The sequence below is a fragment of the Malus sylvestris genome, chromosome 7 (genome assembly GCF_916048215.2).
Source record: "Malus sylvestris chromosome 7, drMalSylv7.2, whole genome shotgun sequence".
Taxonomy (NCBI): domain Eukaryota; kingdom Viridiplantae; phylum Streptophyta; class Magnoliopsida; order Rosales; family Rosaceae; genus Malus; species Malus sylvestris.
In genome coordinates this window covers 14,288,445-14,310,209 of record NC_062266.1, presented here as the reverse complement: position 1 = coordinate 14,310,209, position 21,765 = coordinate 14,288,445, and the positions used below count along the sequence as shown (strand labels likewise).

Here is a 21,765-nt window from a genome sequence, read left to right as displayed (position 1 = left end):
GTTTCTCTTGCGGATTAGTCGATATTATATGCCCGTTACTTGGCATTGCCTGCTTCCTATCCAACTTTTGGAATTAGTAGCCCAATGTTTTTAAATTTCAGCTTCCAAAGTCCAGACCCAGGACCTCTTCTGATATTGGAAAACGAACCATCACTACACCGAGAGCGAGAGATGGAATTACGAGAAACCATTAATTTCCTCTTGCCCAAGCTCCATGTGAACTTACTTTTCTTACCCAAAAATAAAAATAAAAAATCAGCAATCCTTCCCCATAGAAGTCGAATGAATATCACGAAGATGCGACTTCTGAGAGCAAGCGGTGTTAAGGTGATCCCGAACATGTGACAAACCAGTTTTTTTCTTTTGCAACGGCATATGCATTCCTCCAATCGGAGAACAGGCCTGAAGTCGAGATTGTCTGGGGCTTTATCAAGCAACGAAAGAGTTAGTTGCTCAACAAGTACCTTAGCTGATGAAATTCTCATCCTCCAGTCACCATTGAATGACTTGGTAGGACGGCCATAGATATCATTTGGGAAGCTCAACCCAGCAAAAATCTTTGAAGCCTGAGTTTCAGCAGCACCTGACCCCATGAGCTGCCATTGTTTCTGGTACTGGTGCATTCTTTAGAAGTTTCTTTTCTCGAGCTGACACAGAGGGTCCTTATCACGCTTAATGACTCCTGTCCTGGGCACCAAGGTCCTTATCACACTTTCTTAACTCTTTTGCCCGTTATGGATACATTAAAGTGGCTTACAATTTGGACTCTGTTAGCACATACTCAACTTCTTAATCAGAGGGAGGGCGATCAATACCGTGAGCGTAGGATTAAAGTTTTGGAGCACCTTTTCCCTTCGTACTCGAGGAAGATCCTTTCTTTGGTTTATTGGGTTTCTGGTCTAACATGGTATAGACTGATAATTTCTCTTTCTTTCAGTAGTATCTTCCAGTGGACTTAACCTTCATGGTTGCACTAGCCTCCTCTGTCTTCTTCTTTCCGGGTGCAGCAGTTATCTGATACACCGAAGAATAAAAAGAATATTATTTCAACTTCAAAATATGTGTGAAATCAATAAGCTCGAGAACATAACAAAACAATACAAAAGGCACACAGGAGAAAATAAGCAAACACATCCACAACATACCCAATAAATCATTTAGCGAAAAGGCTCCTTATTTTTCTGGCAAACCCATTACTCTTTGTACCTTCTCTTTGTTCTGAAAAGCTAACAATGTTGCTCCACCACTGCAGTTCCTGACCTATGTTTACTGGTCACATTTTCTCCAACTTTGGATGAGAAACACGTCAGTAAGCAGCACTCAAACAAGCCTTGTGTTACCAGAATATTGAGAAAGCGTGTAGTTCGAAATTGAAGGGGTTACTGAATCCAAAGATGTCATTGAACTCATATTTGAATGAATCCAAGAAGAGACCCATGGAAAGCCCAGCTTTCCAATAGTTAAACATGGTTATCAGGTTCCTAGTCTTCTTTACAAAAGGAATAGACGCCTTATACATGAGTGCCCCAATCCCCTCCACAATAACCACAGCAAAAGCGGCAGATAGAATGTCCCAGTCGCCTGTTTGCCCAATAACAGTAGCATAAGCAGTAGCACAGTAGAAACCCACTAAGAAGAAGAGTAATTTCATTGGAAAACCTCTCCGTAGCTGTCGAATTTTTACACCTAACTTGGTTTGAATAGCTTGGATTGCCCTAATTAATCGCGTCGTGCCAGTAGAGCCATTTCTTGGAGATGGATCCAACCCACTGCTATCCACACTACTTCTGATAGACCATGTCATCCTCCTGTACAATTCAAAATTGAACCCCAAAAGAGGCAGAGGGAAGAATCAGTAAGATCCGTAAACTGGTTTGTTGATTTTCCTATACATGTTTCGGTGCAGTCAATTACTGAGGGAAGCAGTGCCATTACTTTATGCAGCTAGCTTTAACAAAATTAAGACTCTCAGTTCAAATGCCAAAACAAAGAAACTAAAGCCCGGGTTTAAAATTAATTTCTAAAATGGCACCATGTTTCAATAACTTGTCACTTGTCCTTCTATAAACATATCAAACCGAAACTCGGATACTATTACTACCAATTCGCACAATGACATACTTGAAATTGTTGACCAGTAGAGGTTGAGGTCTGCAGAATAAACAGCAACGAGAACTGAGTTTTTGGCCAAAAGCATGAGAAGGTTTGTGAAGCATTGCATAAAGATCCAAAACTATAACTCCAGACTTGACACGCTCGGAAGATGGAAGCTTAACATTTCCTGGATAGGTAGGTGATGCAACTGCAGCCACCATTATCATGTACAACCTGCAAACAACAATTCCCAATTTGGTTCTGAAAATGCGAAACAACAAGAACTATTAAACTCAAACCTGAACAAGTGCAAGTGGCCCTCTACCACAGTGGTGGAGAGGGCTGTCGCCCTTGCACCACGGAGTGGATTCAAATCCCGTTGGCTGCTTAATCTAACGTCTAATCTAACAAATCTATCATTTGACAAAAGAAAAAAAAAACCTGAACAAGTATTCTCCCAACCAAATCTTGTAGCCCAAATTCATTGACCCAACATCTAAAGTAACTTGAACAATGGCAGTTTTTCCTTCTTTTTTCAAAAAACATTTCGTCACTTGGAAATGAATCATCAATGACTGAAAAGGTTTTTATCAACAATTTCGGTCAGCAATTCGAAATACTTCTGGAAGATCACAACATATGAAAAGTTGCTTCTGGGTTTCGCTACCGTAATTATCAAAACAGAAACCCACAAAAAACTCACAAACAAACACATTCATGTAAAATCGGGAAACTGGGTTTTCAAATTTCTCTCAAAAAGTTCACAACTTGTTTAGCAGATCAGAATCTGGTGCACAAAACACAAATGGGTATGCTGCCCCTAATGCGATTGATTAAGCACCAGTTAACTCAGATTAGATTACAGAGAACTAGAAAGAACAATTAAAAATAAAGAAAAAAGAGAAGGTACTTCTTCTTACAGTTTGAGACTTGAGTTGAACTGAGCTGGGATGCTGGATAAGCTGCCAAGCTGGGAAGAGTTTGAGCCTTTTACTTGCTTCTTCAACTATGGCCGTCCAAGATCAAGTCAAATGACCTTGTCCTTTTTATGTTATATATATTTGTTTGGGACTTTTGTTTATAGTTTCTTATAGGGTTTTGTGATAACTTTGAAGAAGCTTTAACAGCATTTTCAATGGCTGGGGTAAAGCTCTTAATCTCCATAAACCATCTTCAATAGTTGGGCTTTAAATCAGCCATGGAAACATTGTGGGCCAAATTTTCCCCACGATTGAAATCAAGGATAAGAGATTAGGCCCACCATGCATGCCCGTACACACTCTTCACAAAATACCACACGCAAGGAGTTAACGCGCCTCACTCACTTCACGCGACAAAGCTATCAGCGATGGGACCCACCAGCCACTTGTTTTGAGCCCAACGTCTCTTTTTTGGATCAAACGGCTAACATGATTGGACCTTTGGTTGATCCAAAAGTTCAAATTCAATATATTTATTTATAATTACATTAAATTGAGCGGTAGCGATTAAATATGCGCAAATCTAATAGTGAAAAAAAGATCCAATGGTCTAAAATTATGTAACGTTTTAATTATAGTTTGTATTATTATTTAGGCTAAAATGATTCTTTTTATAGTTTTCAGACACAAAAAAACTATGGGTTCAAAATAAAGCCATTATATATGGATGTAAATAAGCAAAATGCCTCCAATAATAATAAGAATACTCTATTATCTTTTTGTAGAAAATAGTTTTCTTTTGTTGTGAGAGTAAAAATTTCACATTTAAAACATATTTTTATATTCTTCAAATTTGGCATAGTCGGTTGAAAGGTATAAATTTTTGTCATGTACATATAAATACTTGCCCTGAGTTATGAAATTAAGGTTCTAATATAAATCAGGCTGCTCATTGTGTGGTTTAACCGAACTTTCTTTCTTCTTAGTGTAAAAATATCAGTGTACTAAAAAAATGAGCATTGGAGATAAGGGCAATTCGGGACCACCGAATATTACAATTTAGTAGTATTCTTGTTCAATAAGTTCTAGGTTTAATTATCGCCAAAGACAAATTCGAACTAAATTATTATGGCTATTTCATTGTGAGTTTTAATGTAGATAATATCGTATGTATTAAAAAAAAATATATGTCGTATGTATTAAAAAAATATTATATGCATTGCATGTGATCATAATTAAACGAAAAAATTGTGACAATTTGACCGACGACAACAATTATAAAAAAAATGAATACATTTTAAAATATGAAGAAAAAGAACTCAAAATCAAATTGTGAGTTCAGCATTGCTAAAACCTTTTCCTTTTATTTAATAGTGTCGTTTCACTGTCAAATGCATCATAGGTTCTGTTGACCCTAAAAACTACCAAGCCTACGTGGCGCGCAGGCCGAGTAACTAATGAGCTAACTACGTCATTCGATTGATGTGGGCCATGCTAACTTGTCGGCCGAGCTCGGGCGAGGAGTAAAATGTGTTAATGTTGAGTTGAGCGTGCAACTGACTTCTCAATCTTGTGACTGCGATCGAGGAAGGAACACGTCTTAGCCTTTAGGTTCTAGAGCCTAAAGATAAGGCTGCTAACTTTGCGAAGTTCACAAATCGTCGACGCCGGATTTGGTCACGATGATTATATTTGTAAGGGTATAAGCACGCCGAATCGACACCAGAGTATAGGGGCACAGATACTCAAAACAGATATATGTCTTGATGGTAAATGTGGTTCGGCCGTCAGAATGCCGAACTCTAAAGCTTACTTGTGAGTATCCAATCATAAAACAACTCGGCGTTCAATGTGCCGAGCCTTAATAAACTGTAACACCTCATCTCGCTGAAAAGGCTAATAAGATGACCTCTGCCAATAAAGACTCGAAAGTCTTTCTCGACCGAGACTTGGATAGATAACTAGTCGACCTCAACGTAGTTTTGTTTATCCAAACTGAAGGTATCACCAGTTGCCTTCACAGTGCTGTTTATCTAAACTGAAGATGTGTTGGCAGAAAAAGAAAATAAAAATCTTAAGGCTGTTGAGAGAGTTGGCGCAGGGCAATTTGTGTGTTGAATTGGAGAGACTTAAATGATGCACTCCTCCCTCTATTTATAGTAGCAAACCTGCTTCTGATCGAATCAAAACTATGCTCAGATTAGGATTCCTTACCCCGATCCAATCTTATCTCGGCCAGTCCTACTCCTATTAGGACTTTGAACCCAACCCCTTATCAGGTTGTATCCATTCCCAAGTTTCAGCATCCTCGTCATGTCGAGACTCCTTATTGTATCAGGATTCAACGGCCCCATCTTAATAGGACATGGCCGGCATTTGAGCAACGTTTATGGGCCGAGAACAATTCTATACTCGGCCCAAACCAGTATTTTAGGCCCAAACATTGCCCCCTCACTTCTGAGGTCGTCGACCTACATTCTTTGGCTCGAGCCTAGGCCTTGAAGAAGCGAAACCGACCTAAAACAAACATTGAACACTCTCGAAAAATACCACCATGCGTATTTATGAGACATGATCTCATGATCTCAATTCTCCTAACTATCCTGCCACGTGCCGGTCCCTTCATTAACCTAGCAGCCCTTAATCATGACCCTCGAAAACAAGCGACAGCTGAAACGTCTATTTTGGATTAAACCCGCCGCAACACGCAATCGTGCATCCTCAAATCACGAAAACCTCGGTCTTTTCACCTGGATTTTCTGAATATCCACAATGATTAGCAATTTTCCCGCTCAATTTTATCCTCAATTTTGAAAATCAAACGTTTAACCTTTCTTCCAAAATGCCTATTAATACCTGAATCTTTTCCGTTCGTACTTTACACTTTCCAAAACCCTTGAAACCTTATTGCCATTTTGCTTTCAAAATCCTAGAAAACCCCAAGCTCTTAACCCAGAAATCCTCAAGTCTTCATCAATGGCCTCCTTCATCTCCAAGCTTTCCAACGAATGCACCAAGTGCAAAGACTTCATCGACCGGAGCACCTTCAAGACTCTGAGCTTCGAGAGTGATTTAAATGCCACTCATCAAATCCTAGGACCACTTTTCAAGGATACAGTGCCATCGTCCATCACCAACCTCTTCAAAGACCACTGCCTGACACCCTTGCTGCAAGGGTTTGATTAGTCGAAGTGGTGCCTGACAAAACCCCAATAAGTCTGGCCTTCGACCTGGGCGGCCTGGGTCGAACGGATGGAAAGGTTTTTTAGCAAAGAATGGGAGGTTCTCGGCATCCACGACGCCATTAAAGTATCGACCATGGAGATTACAATGGATAAAGAACTCTTTATAGCAGCTCTGAGCTTCTGGTGCTCAGCCACCAACACTATGATCCTTCCTTTTGGCCTTATCACCCCACCATCGTCAACGTCTCAGCCATCCTTGGGACTTCTCCTTTTGGCATCCCAATAGATGTCGCCATTTTTGGGTGTCCGTCGAATCTTGACCTTAAAGGATTATTCAACAAACAGGTCATCAAGACGCTAAGCCAAGAAGGTCAAGAGCCTTCAAAAGAAGAAGTTCAGAAGTTGCACAAGAACTTCTTCAACTACAACACCCTCATCCTCCATTTTGTTGGCCGAATGGAAGATAGTCTGTGGAAGGGAGAGCACGTAGCCTTCATATTTTACTGGTACAACAAGTTTATCTATTATACCAAGTCAAATAAGTGCTTGGTCGAAAATATGCCTGTGGCTGAAGCCTTGGCTAATGGTCACTCCCTGACGCTCAATCTAGCTATTCTCGCCAACCTTTTGCGTTGTCTGGCCAAAGTGACCATTAACAAGATTAAGCCGCACCAGAACAGACTTTTCTGGGTATTCCAACTTTGGCTGCAAGTCTATTTTTCCACACTTCGGCCAAAGATCCCCAACTTTCAGTCTACGGTAGTGCTCGGCCTTTAGTTAGCCTCCCGACCGGTGCCTCATCACCGGGTCGAAGAAGTTTTCAAATACTTCAACTTCTTCGACCTAGATGTCTTCTTAGACTATGAATTTTTGATATGTCGTCGTCAAAAGTACATTTTTCCCTCAGGCTTCCAACATCAACATGGAGTGAAAGTGAGGATGCTGACCTTTATCAAAACTGGGGGTCGTTCGTGATAACGCGCGACCTTTCCTTTGGCTACGACGCTAGCCGAGCGAGCTGGGAAGTCTACCACCCCCACTTTGCTACCCAACAGCTCGGCTATCTCCAAGGTTGCTCGGTGCCTTTACTTACTTCCCTCTCCCTCCTAAGCCGATGACGTTTCTCTGGTTCCTTAGAGAGGGAATGCAAATATACCGAGAAAGAGTTTCAGGAACGATGCAAAAAATTTCTTCTCCGACCAACTGTTCCTGAATCTTTTGGCACTGACACCTTCGGCGACTGGTGGGAAGGATACACTCACGACTTTTTTGGCGCTTCGGTCAACAACATGGTCAACAAAATTTTTGGCTACCGACCAAAAAAAACCACTACCCCTCAATCTAAATAGACGACCCAAGGTATATGGCTATCTCTACCTTTATTCTTAAAACACTTGATCGATTTTACTAACTTGACTTCGCTTTCTTAAGTGGTCGAGTATCGAAGCAAGCAGACGTGATCGCCGCGGTTGCGACCAGGAAAAAGTTACCCTCTTCTTCCAAGAATACTAAAACTTCCATGCAAACCCCACCGAGCAAATGGCTTCGCCAGTAAATCGAGACGGCAGGTGAAGCTTCTCGTCCCACAATACACGTCAAGAAATTGGCGAAGAAAAGAGAACGGGAAATTCACGTTATCTCCAGCCAGATGACGGGAGTGACCACTCATAGTGCCTCTTATCCTGCTCCCGTTGTCTAGGCCTCGACGGGAAATGGCCAACTCCAACTAGATCAACACCCCAAATTCAACCCGTCCCTGATGTTCCTGAGGCCATGGTCGAACTAGTTGCCGCACTGTTGCACCCATTTTAGAGGAGGTGACCCCTTTGGTCAAGAAAAGTCTCCCAAAAAATCCAAAACAATCAGCGATAATCTTGGAAGAGGTATGATTATGTTATTGGTAACTCCATTCTCTCATTAAATTCAAAAGTATTAACAACCTTTATTTCAGGATGACGAGAACGACGAGATTTTGCTGGAAAGTCGCCCTCGACTAACCAAACCTCCTTCCATTGAGCATCCCGCTGTGGTTGAGGTGACTGACCAGGTCAATCCTCCTGCAACTGATCGTTGAAAAAGGCTTCAGGTTGAGCCTGAAGTGATGGTAAAAACACCAATTCACCCGCAGGATCAAGACCTCGGCATTCTCCCTCAAGAAGTGACTTCAACTTTTGTAAGACTCGATTACTTTCTCTTGTTAACTTTGCTATAACTTGTCTGAACTGAGAAAAATATTACATGTTAGGTGCCCAATTATCCATTTCACCGAAAATTTTATGCATCGAAGGGCGTTATCTATATTTCCTGGCCATCTCAGTGGCCATTGAACGTAGATAACTTTCATAGGCCATGTGAATTGAGAAGCAGTTTAAAACACTGGGCTTGACCATTAAGCTCTCTAGGTTCGAGCAATGAACCAGGAGACATAGCCGAAGTCTCCTTTCGGCAGGTCTAAAAACAAATTCTCTCTATTATATTCTTTTACGTTTTCCTTTTGCCTAAATTCTTTTCATGTACAGCCTTCATAGGAGGTCAAGTTCGATGCTCTTTTTTTGAATACTTCGGGAATGGCTGGTCCTTCGACAACTACAATCGGGTCCTTCATATCAACGGCTGAATCAAATGCTCTTGTTAGGCTGCAAGAGCTCTTATCTCTCTCTGCTTCACAAATTCTTGAACGCCAAGGCCTCGACTCAGTTGGTGCATGTCTAAACAATCTCGCAACTGATGGTCAATTGAGCACTTAAGCTATCACTCGAGAATCTTCTACCCTGGAACAAACCCGAGAATACTTCGGTATTTTCAAGAAAGCTCTTCAGGCTGAAGACGACTTAAAAGCTGCAACGACCGTTCGAGAAACTCTTCGTCCAAAGGTCGAAGTTTTGAAGGCGAATAAAGAAACACTGACCGACCTTGACCGTCAGATTGTCGAACTCTAAAATCGAAGGTCGGCAATTGCTTCTAAGCTTGCAACGGATTTTGAGTTGAGCGGTAAATCTTGCTTAACCGAATATGCGGCTAGCGTGAAACGGGTAGAATAGTTGAAGATGGATAAGAGGAATCGGTAAGCTGAGGTCACCATGGGTGAGGTAAGGTGGTTGGAGTTGAAAGCCGTTCTTGAATCTCTCCTTCCTTCATCACCTTATAATTATTTAGTTGTAAACTGATCAACCAACTCTATTTGTATACCCTTTTGCAAACTTAATGAAATGAACTTTTATTCCCGCATTTCCTATGTGACTGGATAATATTTCTTTAAAAACTTCCCATTGATTGGCAACTTGTGAATTACACCAGTTCAATCTCTAAGATGGTATGCCCGTTTGCCGAGAACTTTATGAATAACGAATGACCCTTCCAAATTCAACGACCACTTGCTGAACTTGGGATCTTTAATTCCTACGGGTAGTACGGTTTGCCAAACCAACTCCCATTCGTCGAACGTTTTTTGTCTGACTCGTTGATTATAAGCTTACTCAACGATCTTTTTTTGTGCCACTAACAAGTTATAAGCATCAAACCGAGCTTCTTCTAAATCTTCTAACTCTTCTCTCATGGCTCGATTGTACTCGGCACTGAACAAACTACTTTGTTCGATTACTCGCAACAAGTTTATGCTTAGCTCGACCGGTAACATTACGTCGTGTCCATAAGTCAACGTGTATGGAGTCGTTCCCGTGGATGATCGGAGAGAAGTTCGATAGGCCCATAACGCTTTGTTTAGCTTTAGATGCCACATAACAGGCCTTTCTCTCACCATTTTTTCAAGAATACCAATCAAAACTTTATTATTTGCTTCGGCCTGCCCGTTTGCCTGCAAATAATATGGCATAAATTGCTCAAGTTTAATTTTCAAATTCACTGTATACCCCTTAAACCTGTCGAATGTGAATATCATACATTATCTGTTATGATTGTTTTTGGTATGCCGAATCTAGTCACGATGTTTTCTTCTACGAAATTACAAACTTTTTTAGACATTAACTCGGCATATGACTTTGCCTCGACCCATTTGGTGAAGTAGTCCATCATGACAAGTATCTATGCATGTTTTGCGGACCCGGAAGATGGCGTAATTTTGCTGATTACATCCATGACCCATCCTCTAAACGACCATGGTTTAGTGATCGAATATAGTTATTCGGTCAAGACCCTCTGTATAGGACTATGAATTTGGCATTGTACACATCATCAGAGAACTCAATACAATCTTTTAGTATACTTAGCCAGAAATAGACGTGTCGGCGAAGCAATCATCGCATTTTTCGGTCGGACTGATGAGCCCCGCAAATTCCTTCATAAACTTCTGCGATTGCTTGGGTAGCCTCTTGCGGTCCAAGGCATAACAGTAATGAACCGTCCTCACCTTTTCGGTATAATTCATTTTGGTATAATACGTAGTTTGTGGCATGGACCCTTATCCGTCGGTCGTGTTTTTCGCTGGGGTTATCAATATATCACATAATCACCCTTCTCCAATCGTCTGGTAATGCCTCGATAGCATCAACCTCAATAGTGTCCTTCCGTTCTAACAACGAAGGTAAGGACATGACCCGTGTACGGATCACACAATCATATTGGAGAACTTGCTGATTAATCAAGGGCGAACGTGCTTGTCATGACACAGGTATTTCTCGGCTTAATTTGCCCCCTAGGAGTTGTGCTCCGGAGGCTATTTGAGCTAATTCGTCGGCATCGATGTTATAAACTCGTGAAATGTGTTTGAAAGTAACGTCGTCAAAAAACTCGGCCAAATAGCTGGCAACCATGTGGTAGGGCGCCAAAGTACAACTCATGAAATGAAAAGTCCCATTGAGTTGATTAATTACAAGTTCAGAGTCACCAAGAACAAGGACATGAGTCACCCGCAAATCGTGTAGTACACCAAAGCTGATGACAAGGGCTTCGTATTCAGCTTGATTATTCGTACAATTAAAATCGAGCTTAAGAGAAAAATACCAACGTCTATGAGTGGGGGATTGAATAACAATCCCAACGCCAGCCGAGATTGAAGTACTAGAACCATCAAAGTACATCGTTCAGTAATTATCACGTGTTTCTACCATGCCGATTTCAACGTTATTGCCTCCGAACTCATACGGGGAAAGGTGTTGGGCTAAAACATTGGCCAATACTTGGCCTTTGACAGCTTTCTGGGGCATATATTGCAAGCTGAACTCAGAAAGTTATCGTCCACTTGTCGATTTGACCCTTTACGATCGGTCGAATGAGTATGTAATGAATGACATCGGTCTGGGCAATGACCTGAGTGATTGACGGGAGCATGTAATGTTTAAGTTTTGATGCAGCAAAAAATAGGGCGAGACAAAACTTCTCTACAGCGAATTAATTAATCTCTGGTGGGTTGAGATTTTGGCTAAGGTAAAAAATGGCATGTTCTCGCCCAACGTCATTGTCTTGTGCAAGAAGTCATCCGATGGATTCTTCGGCCACTAAGATATAGAGCTTAAGAGGTCTGCCACGTCGTGGTGGGACGAGGACGGGTGGAGTTGTTAGGGAGACCTTAATCTACGTAAATGCCTCTTGGTGTTTTGCATACCATTCGAAGATGTTAGAGTCCTTAAGTTTCAAAAACGTAGAGAATGCTTTCATTTTCTTGGTCGAATTAGCAATAAATTGATGGAGAAAGTTAATCTTGTCGAGCAACAATTGTAGTTGTTTCTTAGTTGTTGGGGATGAAGCATTAATGATTGCGCGAGCCTTGTTGTCGTCTACCTCAATATCACGATGATGTACGAGGAATCCTAAAAAATTACAGACTGATACGTCGAAAGTACATTTGGCGGGATTCATCTTAAGATTGTGCCGGCGTATACGCAGGAAAGCCGGACATAGGTCACCCAAATGTGTCTGCTGATGTTCTGATTTGATTACAACATCGTTGATATAGACCTCAACAATGGTACCTATCAAATCATGGAAAATAGTGTTCATGGCTCGTTGGTATGTGGCACCGACATTATTGAGGCTGAATGACATAACGTCCCATTCATATGTGCAGATTGCCCTAGGGCAACGAAAAGTGGTTTTATGGACATCAGGTTCGGCGATGAAAATTTGGTTATAACTAGCATGTCCATCCATAAAGGATAAGATCTCGTGGTGTGCCTTTGCGTCAATTAGCAAATCTGAAATTGGCATTAGATACTCGTCTTTAGGCGTTGCCAAGTTCAAATTTTGAAAATCAATACAGATGCGCAAGGCACCATTTTTCTTTAAAACGGGGACGATATTCGCCAGCCATTCGACGTATCGAGTTGTCCGAATAAACCCAACTTTTAAAAGTCGAACGAATTCATCTTTTATGCCGAGTTGTACTTCGGTCGAGAATCGTCGAGGTGGTTGGCGGAATGGTTTACACCCAGGTTTGATGCACAATTCACGTTCAACTAGTATATGATCTAAACCAGGCATCTCATGGTAACTCCAAGCAAAACAATCCTTAAATTCTTTAAGAAAATTACAAAGCTCAATTTTGACATGTTGGGGTAACAAAGCACTAATGAACAAAGGCTGTGGCTCTTCGGCCGTTCCAACATTTATTTCCTCCAATGGATCTTTAACTTGAGGTTGACTATCCTCGAGCTCGGCCGGTGCAGCTTGAACTTTGTCTAGTGATAGTATAAGGCCGTTATCTCCTTCGGCAAAAAATTTGACTAAGTTGATACCTGAATTTGGGTGTTTGGAAATATCGTACCAGTGGGCCAGCAGTCGTTCTGTGATAAATAAAACTGCAGCTTGGCATCTGTCTTGATTTTCTTCAAGCATCAATGTCGGCGATCAGATCGGCCAACCCAAATCTTACTGAATCTAGATAGACAGTCTCGGCGCCTACCTCAATCACTTTCTAGACCGAAATTCGAGTCGGTTGCCCTTCCTTGTTCAAACCCTGTAGGATGATATAACCGACATAGTCATCGTAATACCGTGCCTGAATCATATTGGCTTCGAACAACTGACTGTTGGCCGTATGAACCACAACTGATTTTCTGTCCCAAAAGATGAGAACTTGGTATAAAGAATAGGGAATGCAATTCATTTGATGAATCCAATCCTGACCGAGCAATGCATTATACTTGGTTTTGGAGTCGACGATAAAAAATGCAGTCATGTGATTGCTATCTGCAATGTTTACCTCTAAAGGGAGCACTCATTTGGTTTGGGATTTGTCACTAATGAAGCTGCTCATGGTTATTCCTGATGGGATGAGTTCGTCGTTGGATTGTCGTAATGCTTTCATGATGGATATGGGCATGATATTGACCGTCGCCCCACAATCGACCAAAATTTTAGAGATTGGATAACCTTCAATGTGAGCCGTGACATACAATGACTTTAAATGTTGAGGATGAGCGGGGAAACAACATGGCCAAAGCTGCTTTAAGTTTGTTGTCGTTATTTACTTGCTCATCTTCGACGGTGGTGACGAAATCGACTTGTGTTGCTTCCTCAACAACCACATCACCATCCAAGAAATTTGGTTGGTGTGCAGTTGGCTGGAATTCAGCAGGTAGAACATGAACCATGTTGATTTCCATGTTCTCAAAAAATGAAGGGCCCATCGGATTTTAGTCGTCCTCTTCCAGGTTATCGAGGACCGCAACATTATGCGTTAGAGCATCATCGGCCTGATCATCGTGTGCCTCAACAGGTACTTGCTCTTGTGATATGTATCTTGACCTTGCTTTCTTCTGACTGTCGTCCTCAAACTCGTTCGTTTCTGGTGTCTGACTTTGGCCCTGTAGTGTTTTACAAGCTCGTTCTTCATAAGAGATCTGGGTGTCCCTTATGTCTAGGTAGGATTCCAGACGTGCCACCTAATCTTTTTAATCTTCCACAAGACCGAAGAGAGATACGGTCGAGAAGATGATTGTTGGGGCTTGTCGGTCATCTCTGCCTCTTATCATTTCTTTCGGCTACCATTTAGCGGTCGAAACGGTCTGGGCTGTCTGTCGTCAAGCCATGCAATCTATCCATTGGCGTCAACGTTTTTAAGATTTGGATAGTGCAGTTTACATGCCAGTGGGAGAGTTGTAACTGTACCAACGTTGGTCGCATGGTTCAGGCGGCTTGAAGGTCTTTTGATTCACCGATGAACTTGAACTGTTGGAATTACGCGAGTAATAATCCTCGTTATAAAACGGTGTGTTGAAATCAAAACATTGTTTGGCCGAGGTAGGGTTGTTTGTCCATTCCTGAGGGCCGAGCCTATCGAACACTTTCTGACGCTAGCCTCTGCCAAGTTCCTTTGGAAGTGTCACCATAGCTTTGGATGGTTACGGGGGTGTTGGAGTCTGAGGCGGTCTCTTATTCGGTTCGGTTAATACGACGCATGCCTTACAATTACTGCACAAAACCATCAGCCCGTCAGTTTCTTTTGCACTGAAGTCTGACATAGATTCGATTACGGCCGGTCCTAAAATCTCGGTGGGCGGTTCAATGGAAAATAGATTAATTTTGAGTTGTGGCAGAGAGTTTTTCTTTGGGACGTGTTGTATTGGGACAAACTCGGCCTTCTCTTTCCCTTTGTTCTTGGGCAAATGGGTGTCTATCATGCCAACTGTTGCCGAAGAGAATGGATCAATGTCAACCGCCATTTATTTTTCAGGAAACTTTAGCTTGCCTTTATCAATCCAGCTTTGAATATCATTACGGAAAACGACGTAATTGTTCGTGGTATGCTTAGTCGAGTTATGGTACTTGCAATATGTTTTTCTTTTAAGCTCTTCAGCCTTGGGAATGTTATGTCCTAGCCAAAGTTTGATAATCTTTGTTAACAATAACTGGTCAAAAATTGCATCGGCCTTGGTGATATCAAAAGTGTAAACTTTTGATGTTTTCACCATCTCTTCAGTGGCCGAGCGGATTTTGGCATCTTTGGAATTAATTTGAGTAAATGCCTTGTAGATATATGGTTTATCTATTACTATTTCGGTTGCGTCCACACTGACGTATTGGGAATCTTCACCTTCGGCCGATGCGTAGTTGACCGTGGGATTTTTGTAAATCGTTCCTCGGGATGGGGACTTCGAGATCTTTTCTTCTCGGAGCAAATAATCATATTGCTCGACATGTTGGCCTAATTCGTACATATCTCGGAAGTTTTACCCCCAGGAATTTCTTTTTGTACTCTACGTCTAGCCCATTCAGAGCAAGCCTAACAAATTCGACTTCGGGTAGAGGTATTCGACACCAATTCCTGGCCGATTTAAACCTTGTAAGATAGTCCATTGGTGACTCATCAGATGCTTGAGCCATCTTAGCCAATGAAGAAACTGACATTTCCATCCCCGGCCGATAGAATTGTTCGTGAAATTTCTCGACCAGCTCCTCCCAACTTTAGATGGAATTAGATGGGAGATTGATATACCATGCGAATACTGAGCCCGTCAACGAAAAGTTGAATAGTCATAGTTTATGGAAATCACTATTGACATCTTCGCATTGCGTAGTGAACCGGGCCAGATGTTTTCACGAGGACAGGGACGATTCTCCAGCAAAAAGGATGAAATATGGGATCTTGAAGCCTTTAGGATATTCGAATTTTTCCACATAAGCTAGATATGGATGGATGAATTTTAGGAACTTCGACCCTTTTTTCATGGCCGAATTGATCATTATTTGGACCTGAATCATATCGACAGATGCTACTTCCACTATCTGGTCAGATCCATCTGACCCACTACTTGATCCTCCATTTTTCCCAAGTCAATTATTTTGAGCTGGGTAGATCCTATTTCGGCTTGTAGCATATTACTTTTGAGTGGAAATTGTCGAGACTGATCAGCAGGTCCCCTTGCAAAGACTCTACTAACTAATAATTCGAGCAATTGGGTGTGTGTCTTACCATTACTTCGTATTACCTCAAGCAAGCTGTTCATTTTTTTGGATAACTGTTTGTTCAACCTGCCAAGATTGCTCGTCAAGTCATCTTTGAAGAAACGACCTAGTTTGAGGGTCAGAGCCTTCACCACCGTCTTCGTCGCAATCCTCCATTATTCCTTCAATGAAAACGCCTATGGTTCGGTTGGGTACTTTTGTGTTTCGGGGCTGGGTATTGTGACAAACTTCCTTTTCTCAGTGTGTCACATTTGCAGCCTCAAGGGTCACAGCAACGAAGGGATTTCGCGCATATGACACTTCTTGTCCAGGACTCTGAACTAGCAGATCGACCATTGACTTTCCCATTATTGTTTTCTTTTTAACCGATTGTGTCTCGATGGTCATGAACTTCATAGTTTTAGCACTTGGTCCCACTGGGCGTGCCAAAATGTTGACCCTAAAAACTACCAAGCCTACGTGGCGTATAAGTTGAGTAACTAATGAGCTAATTATGTCATTCGGTTGATGTGGGGCGTGCCAACTCGTTGGCCGATCTCGACCGAGGTTGGCCCATGAGTAAAATGTGTTGATGTTGCGTTGAGCGCGTGACTGACTTCTCAATTGTGCGATTGTGGCTGAGGAAGGAACACGTCTCGGCTTTTGGGTTCTAGAGCTTGAAGACAAGGCTACTAACTTTACGAAGTTCACAAATCGTCGACGCTGGATTCGGTCGTGGTGATTATATTTGTAAGGGTATGAGCACGCCGAATCGACACTATAGTATAGGGGCACAAATACTCAAAACAAATATATGTCTTGATGGTAAATGTGGTTCGGCCATCAGAATGCCGAACTCGAAAGCTTACTTGTGAGTATCCAATCATAAAACAACGCGGCGTTCAATGTGCCGAGCCTTAATAAATTGTAACACCTCACCTCGTCGAAATGGCTAATGAGATGACCTCTGCTAATAAAGACCCGAAAGTCTTTCTCGACCGAGACTTAGATAGATAACCAGTCAACCTCGACGCAATGCTATTTATCCAAACTGAAGGTGTTCTGCGGTCGGCCGGTTCTACGGTGATAATGTTGTTTATCCAAACTGAAGGTATCACCTGTTGCTTTTACAGTGCTGTTTATCCAAACTGAAGATGTGTTGGCGGAAAACGAAAATAAAAATCTCAAGGTTGTTGAGAGAGTTTACGCAGGGCAATTTGTGTGTTGAATTAGAGAGACTTGAATGATGCATTCCTCCCTCTATTTATAGTAGCAAACCTACTTTTGATCAAATCAAAACTATACTCGAATTAGGACTCCTTACCTCGATCCAATCTTATCTCGGCCAGTCCTACTCCTATTAGGACTTTAAACCCAACCCCTTATCAAGCCATATCCTTCCCAAGTTTCAGCACCCTCATCCTGCCGAGACTCCTTATTGTATTAGGATTCAACTACCCCATCTTGATAGGACACGATCGGCCTCTGAGCAAAGTTTTTGGGCCGAGAACAATTCTAAACTCTGCCCAAACCAGTATTTTGGGCCCAAACAAGTTCATAGGCACAAATTAAGTTTTTTGTTTCCTTCTAAACGGGTGACTCCATGCTAATAAGCTCTCTGTTTTGCAAGAGTTGGGGGGAGAAACATCTATTGTACACAATTTTACTTTTATTATGCAAAGATATTGTTTTCATGACTCGAATCCATGATCATTCGGTTACAAGGAAGCAACCTTTTCATTTCTTTCTATTGTATTAAATTGAATTTTCTTTTTATTTTATTTTATTACTATTGAATTTTCATTTTTATTACAATTAAATTTTGAAAAAAAATAAAATGTCATATTAACTTGTACACATTTTTTAATTTGTTGTATGCAGTGACAGAGCCAAAAACCTAGACTGAGAAGATCCTTTGAGCCATTTGAAAAATTGTAATATAATTAATGGGAGAAAAATAGAAATTTTGTTTTTTGTGTTGGCCTAGAAATTTGTAATCAAGCAAAAATGTGACAACCTGTCCCTAGTTCTACGATTTTATAAATTTAAAAAATGTGAATTTACGAAAATACCTAAAGGCAAGGGTATTGACTTTTGTTGACCAATGTATAGTGAGACATATGAAATATTCTTTTAGCGTATTCTTGAAATACTTAACGATACGAGCACATAGGCGAAAGCCGTTTGCGAATTCGGGTTTTAATGGTATAGTTACTCACATTCGAAGTCGTTTTATTAAATTTTAGATTAGAAATTAATTAAACTCCCACTCTGTGGGAAAGAGGCCAATCAGATTATTGTTTAAGTGACCAATTAGATAAAGGAGTGGTGGACCAATTAGAATTTGAGAAAAGAGGGCAACAGCCAATTAGGAGGAGAGAAATGAGAGAGATGGGCGAAAGAGGAAGAGAGAAAATGAGGAAAAAAGAGGGAAGTTAGGCCAATAGGGAGAGAGAGAGAGAAATGAAAAGGACGAATCAGAAGGAGGAGAGAGGAAGGTACCCAATCGGGAGGAAGAAAGAGAGGGCCAAGGAGGGAAGGAGAGAACGGGGGATTAGAGACCCCTTTCTCTTTGACTCATTTTTCCCCCATCAGACCCGCGTGCTCGGCGACTTTCTCGTTGCTTTTCCGGCAACTCGAACCTCACCACCACCTGCAAATGAACCATCATCTAACCCTTTTCCATTTCCACTCAAAAACCAACGAAAATTGACCTGGAAATTGTGAAAACTACACATTGGGTGCGGGGTTCGAGTCACCAGAAAAGCGACGGGAAAGTCGCCAAGTCCGATGGGGGAAAAATGAGTCAAAGAGAAAGGGCTCTCTAATCCCTCGTTCTCTCTTTCCCTTCTTGGCCCTCTCTTTCTTCCTCCCGATTGGGCACCTTCCTCTCTCCTCCTTCTGATTCGTCCCTTTCATTTCTCTCTCTCCCCATTAGCCCAACTTCCCTATTTTTTCCTCCTTTTCTCTCCTTCTCTTCTGCCCATCTCTCTCATTTATGTCCTCCTAATTAGCTGCTGCCCTCTTTTCTCAAATTCTAATTGGTCCACCACTCCTTTATCTGATTGGTCACTTAAACAATAATTTGATTGGCCTCTTTCCCACAAAGTGGGAGTTTAATTAATTTCTAATCTAAAATTTAATAAAACGACTTCGAATGTCCATAACTATATCGTTAAAATCCGAATTCGCAAACGGCTTTCGCCTATGCACTCGTATCGTTGAGTATTTCAAGAATACGCTAAAAGAATATTTCTTACGTCTCACTATACATTTTTCAACGAAAGTCAATACCCTTGCCTCTAGGGTATTTTCGTAAATTCACATTTTAAAAATTTATAAAATCGTAGAACTAGGGACGGGTTGTCACAAAGAATGGTGGAGCTTTTGTATGAAAAACCTAGTATTGAAATGATTATATTATAAATCAAAACTTGTTTACGAGTTTTGATAAAAAAAAGATTAATGACATAGATTCGAACAAAAATTTAAGAGTAAATTATATAGTAGCCCCTCAGGTTTGAGGTTAATTAAAACCCCATACAACAACTTTAAAACATTTCACTTTCATATATCCAGTACCATTTTATTTCAAAATAACACCTACGTTAGATTTTCCATCCATTAGTCTGTTAAATGCTGACGTGGCTGCCACATTTGTGCCACGTGGCTGCCAAATGTGTGCCACGTGGAAAAAATAATAATTTTTTTATTACCCCATTGAACAAAAAAAAAAAAAAAAAAAAAAAAATTGAAAACCCATAATTTCATCCCGTGCCTCCCTCCCTCCCTGCACCTTTCTCCTCTCCCTCTTCATGCCACTTCCTCCCTCCCTGCACCCTTCATCCCTTCCTCGCCATGGACCAAACATTGCAAATCCCTACAATTCCACGTGCCATGGCTTGATCCAAAACACAGCAAATTCAAATCCAAAAACCCATTTAAAAAAAAAAAAAATTGAAAACCAGAAACCCAGAAACCCATTCCCCCGACCTTCCTCCCACTCTCCTCACTCTCTCTCTCAAACCCCAAACCCCCCAGATCCAAAACCCATACAACTCCGCCGGGTCACCACCGCCAACGCCTTCCTCCTCAGCGGTTTGACCCTCCTCCCACTCTCCTCACTCTCTCTCTCGAACCCCAAACTCCCCAGATCCAAAATCCACACAACTCCGCCGGGCCACCACCGCCGGTGCCTTCCTCCTTAGCGGTTCGAACGGCTTGATTGGTTGAACCGGATGCTGGAACGGCGGCTTGGGACCTTAAAGATTGGAACTTGCAGGGGTGGGGGTGTTGGAGGAGGCTGTGAGGAGGGTGAAGGAGGAAAGACAAATGAAGTGGAAGGTGAGCAGTTCGGTGGTGTTGGGATTGGGAGTGGGGATGAAGATGGTGAAGGGAATGATTTTTGGGAGGTGGAATTTGTGGGATTGGGTTGCAGGGAAAAGGCGAGGCTCGGGTTGGGGGGAAGGAGGATTTAACGGGAGTGGGTCGTCGGGGGGAGGGGGTGGGATTTGAAGGGAGTGGGTCGTTGGGGGAAGGGGGATTTAACGGGAGTGGGTCGTCGGGGAGGGGGGTGGGATTTGACGGGAGTGGGTCGTCGGGGGAAGGAGGATTTGACGGGAATGGTTTGTTGGGGGGGTGGGGGGAGAAGGAGGTTGCTGCGCTGGGTTTCTGGGGGGATTAATGAGGAAGTGGGTTTGGGATTAATTGGTTTCTGGTTTTGGGGGTTGCGGGTAAAGCTTTTAGGTTTTTTTTTTTTTAAATATTTAGAAGATTAGATTTAAAAAAATAAAAAATTATTATTTTTTGCCACGTGGCAGCCTCATCAGCATAAATGTGGCAGCCACGTCAGCATTTAACAGACTAATGGATGGAAAATCTAACGGAGGTGTTATTTTGAAATAAAATGGTACTGGATGTATGAAAGTGAAATGTTTTAAAGTTGTTGTATAAGGTTGTAATTGACCTCAAACCTGAGGGGCTACTATGTAATTTACTCAAAATTTAAAGTCATTAACTTTATTTTAATGATGATGAAGGATTATGAGTCAAACTACTCTTAAGGCTTGGTTCTCAAACTACAAAAGTAGCCTTACTTTCTAACACACACAAAGCGATCAGAAAGAACAAAGACGCGGGATTTAGCCATCAACTACAAAAGTAGGCTACTTCCTTCTTGTTCAGAGCGATTAAAAATGACTAACTTCCCGATAGAACGACCCCGTACCTCTTCGAAATTTTATTTAAAGAAAAAAAATTAAAGGGATATAAGTGGGGGGACAAAACCAAGACCAACAAATAAAACCAAGAAAAATAAAAATAAAAATAAATCAACGATAACGAAAAATACGACTAAAAAAAATATGACTGGCATGAGCGGTATAAGTAAAATCGAGAACTATGAACCACCAATAATAAGCACTCCGAGCAGCATTGAAAGAAACTAAGGCATCAACAACTTAGTTACCCTCCCGATAAATATGTGTACAAATAAAACTCATCTGACCAAGGCGCCATAAACAATTATTCCAATCAACCAAAACAAACCAAGGGATTGAAGTAGGGGCCTTGAAAAGATGATGCAAAACCAAAGAGGAATCAGTTTCAATCCAAATGTGTTTCCAATCCTGAACCCAAGCAACACGAACTACCTCAATGAAAGCAAAAATTTATGCACCCAATGAACTAGCAAACTCTGTATTCGAGGCAAAAGCACCAAGCACATG

General features: G+C 41.6%; 2 protein-coding genes across 2 annotated transcripts; one reads left to right on the top strand and one right to left on the bottom strand.

The window, feature by feature from the left end:
- Nucleotides 1-73: 73 nt before the first annotated feature.
- On the bottom strand, nt 74-3,250 carry LOC126629266 (ycf20-like protein). Its single transcript, XM_050299234.1, has 4 exons — nt 3,015-3,250; nt 2,122-2,328; nt 1,146-1,808; nt 74-1,014 (listed from the first exon to the last, which is right to left on the bottom strand). Exons 2-3 carry the CDS (start codon nt 2,319-2,321, stop codon nt 1,337-1,339), a joined length of 672 nt encoding a protein of 223 aa, XP_050155191.1. The 5' UTR covers nt 2,322-2,328; nt 3,015-3,250; the 3' UTR covers nt 74-1,014; nt 1,146-1,336.
- A 5,516-nt stretch (nt 3,251-8,766) lies between these two features.
- Nucleotides 8,767-20,723, top strand: LOC126630115 (uncharacterized). The gene is made up of 3 exons (XM_050300261.1): nt 8,767-8,929; nt 20,322-20,383; nt 20,478-20,723. The coding sequence occupies exons 1-3, from the start codon at nt 8,767-8,769 to the stop codon at nt 20,721-20,723; spliced, it is 471 nt and encodes a 156-aa protein (XP_050156218.1).
- Nucleotides 20,724-21,765: the final 1,042 nt, after the last annotated feature.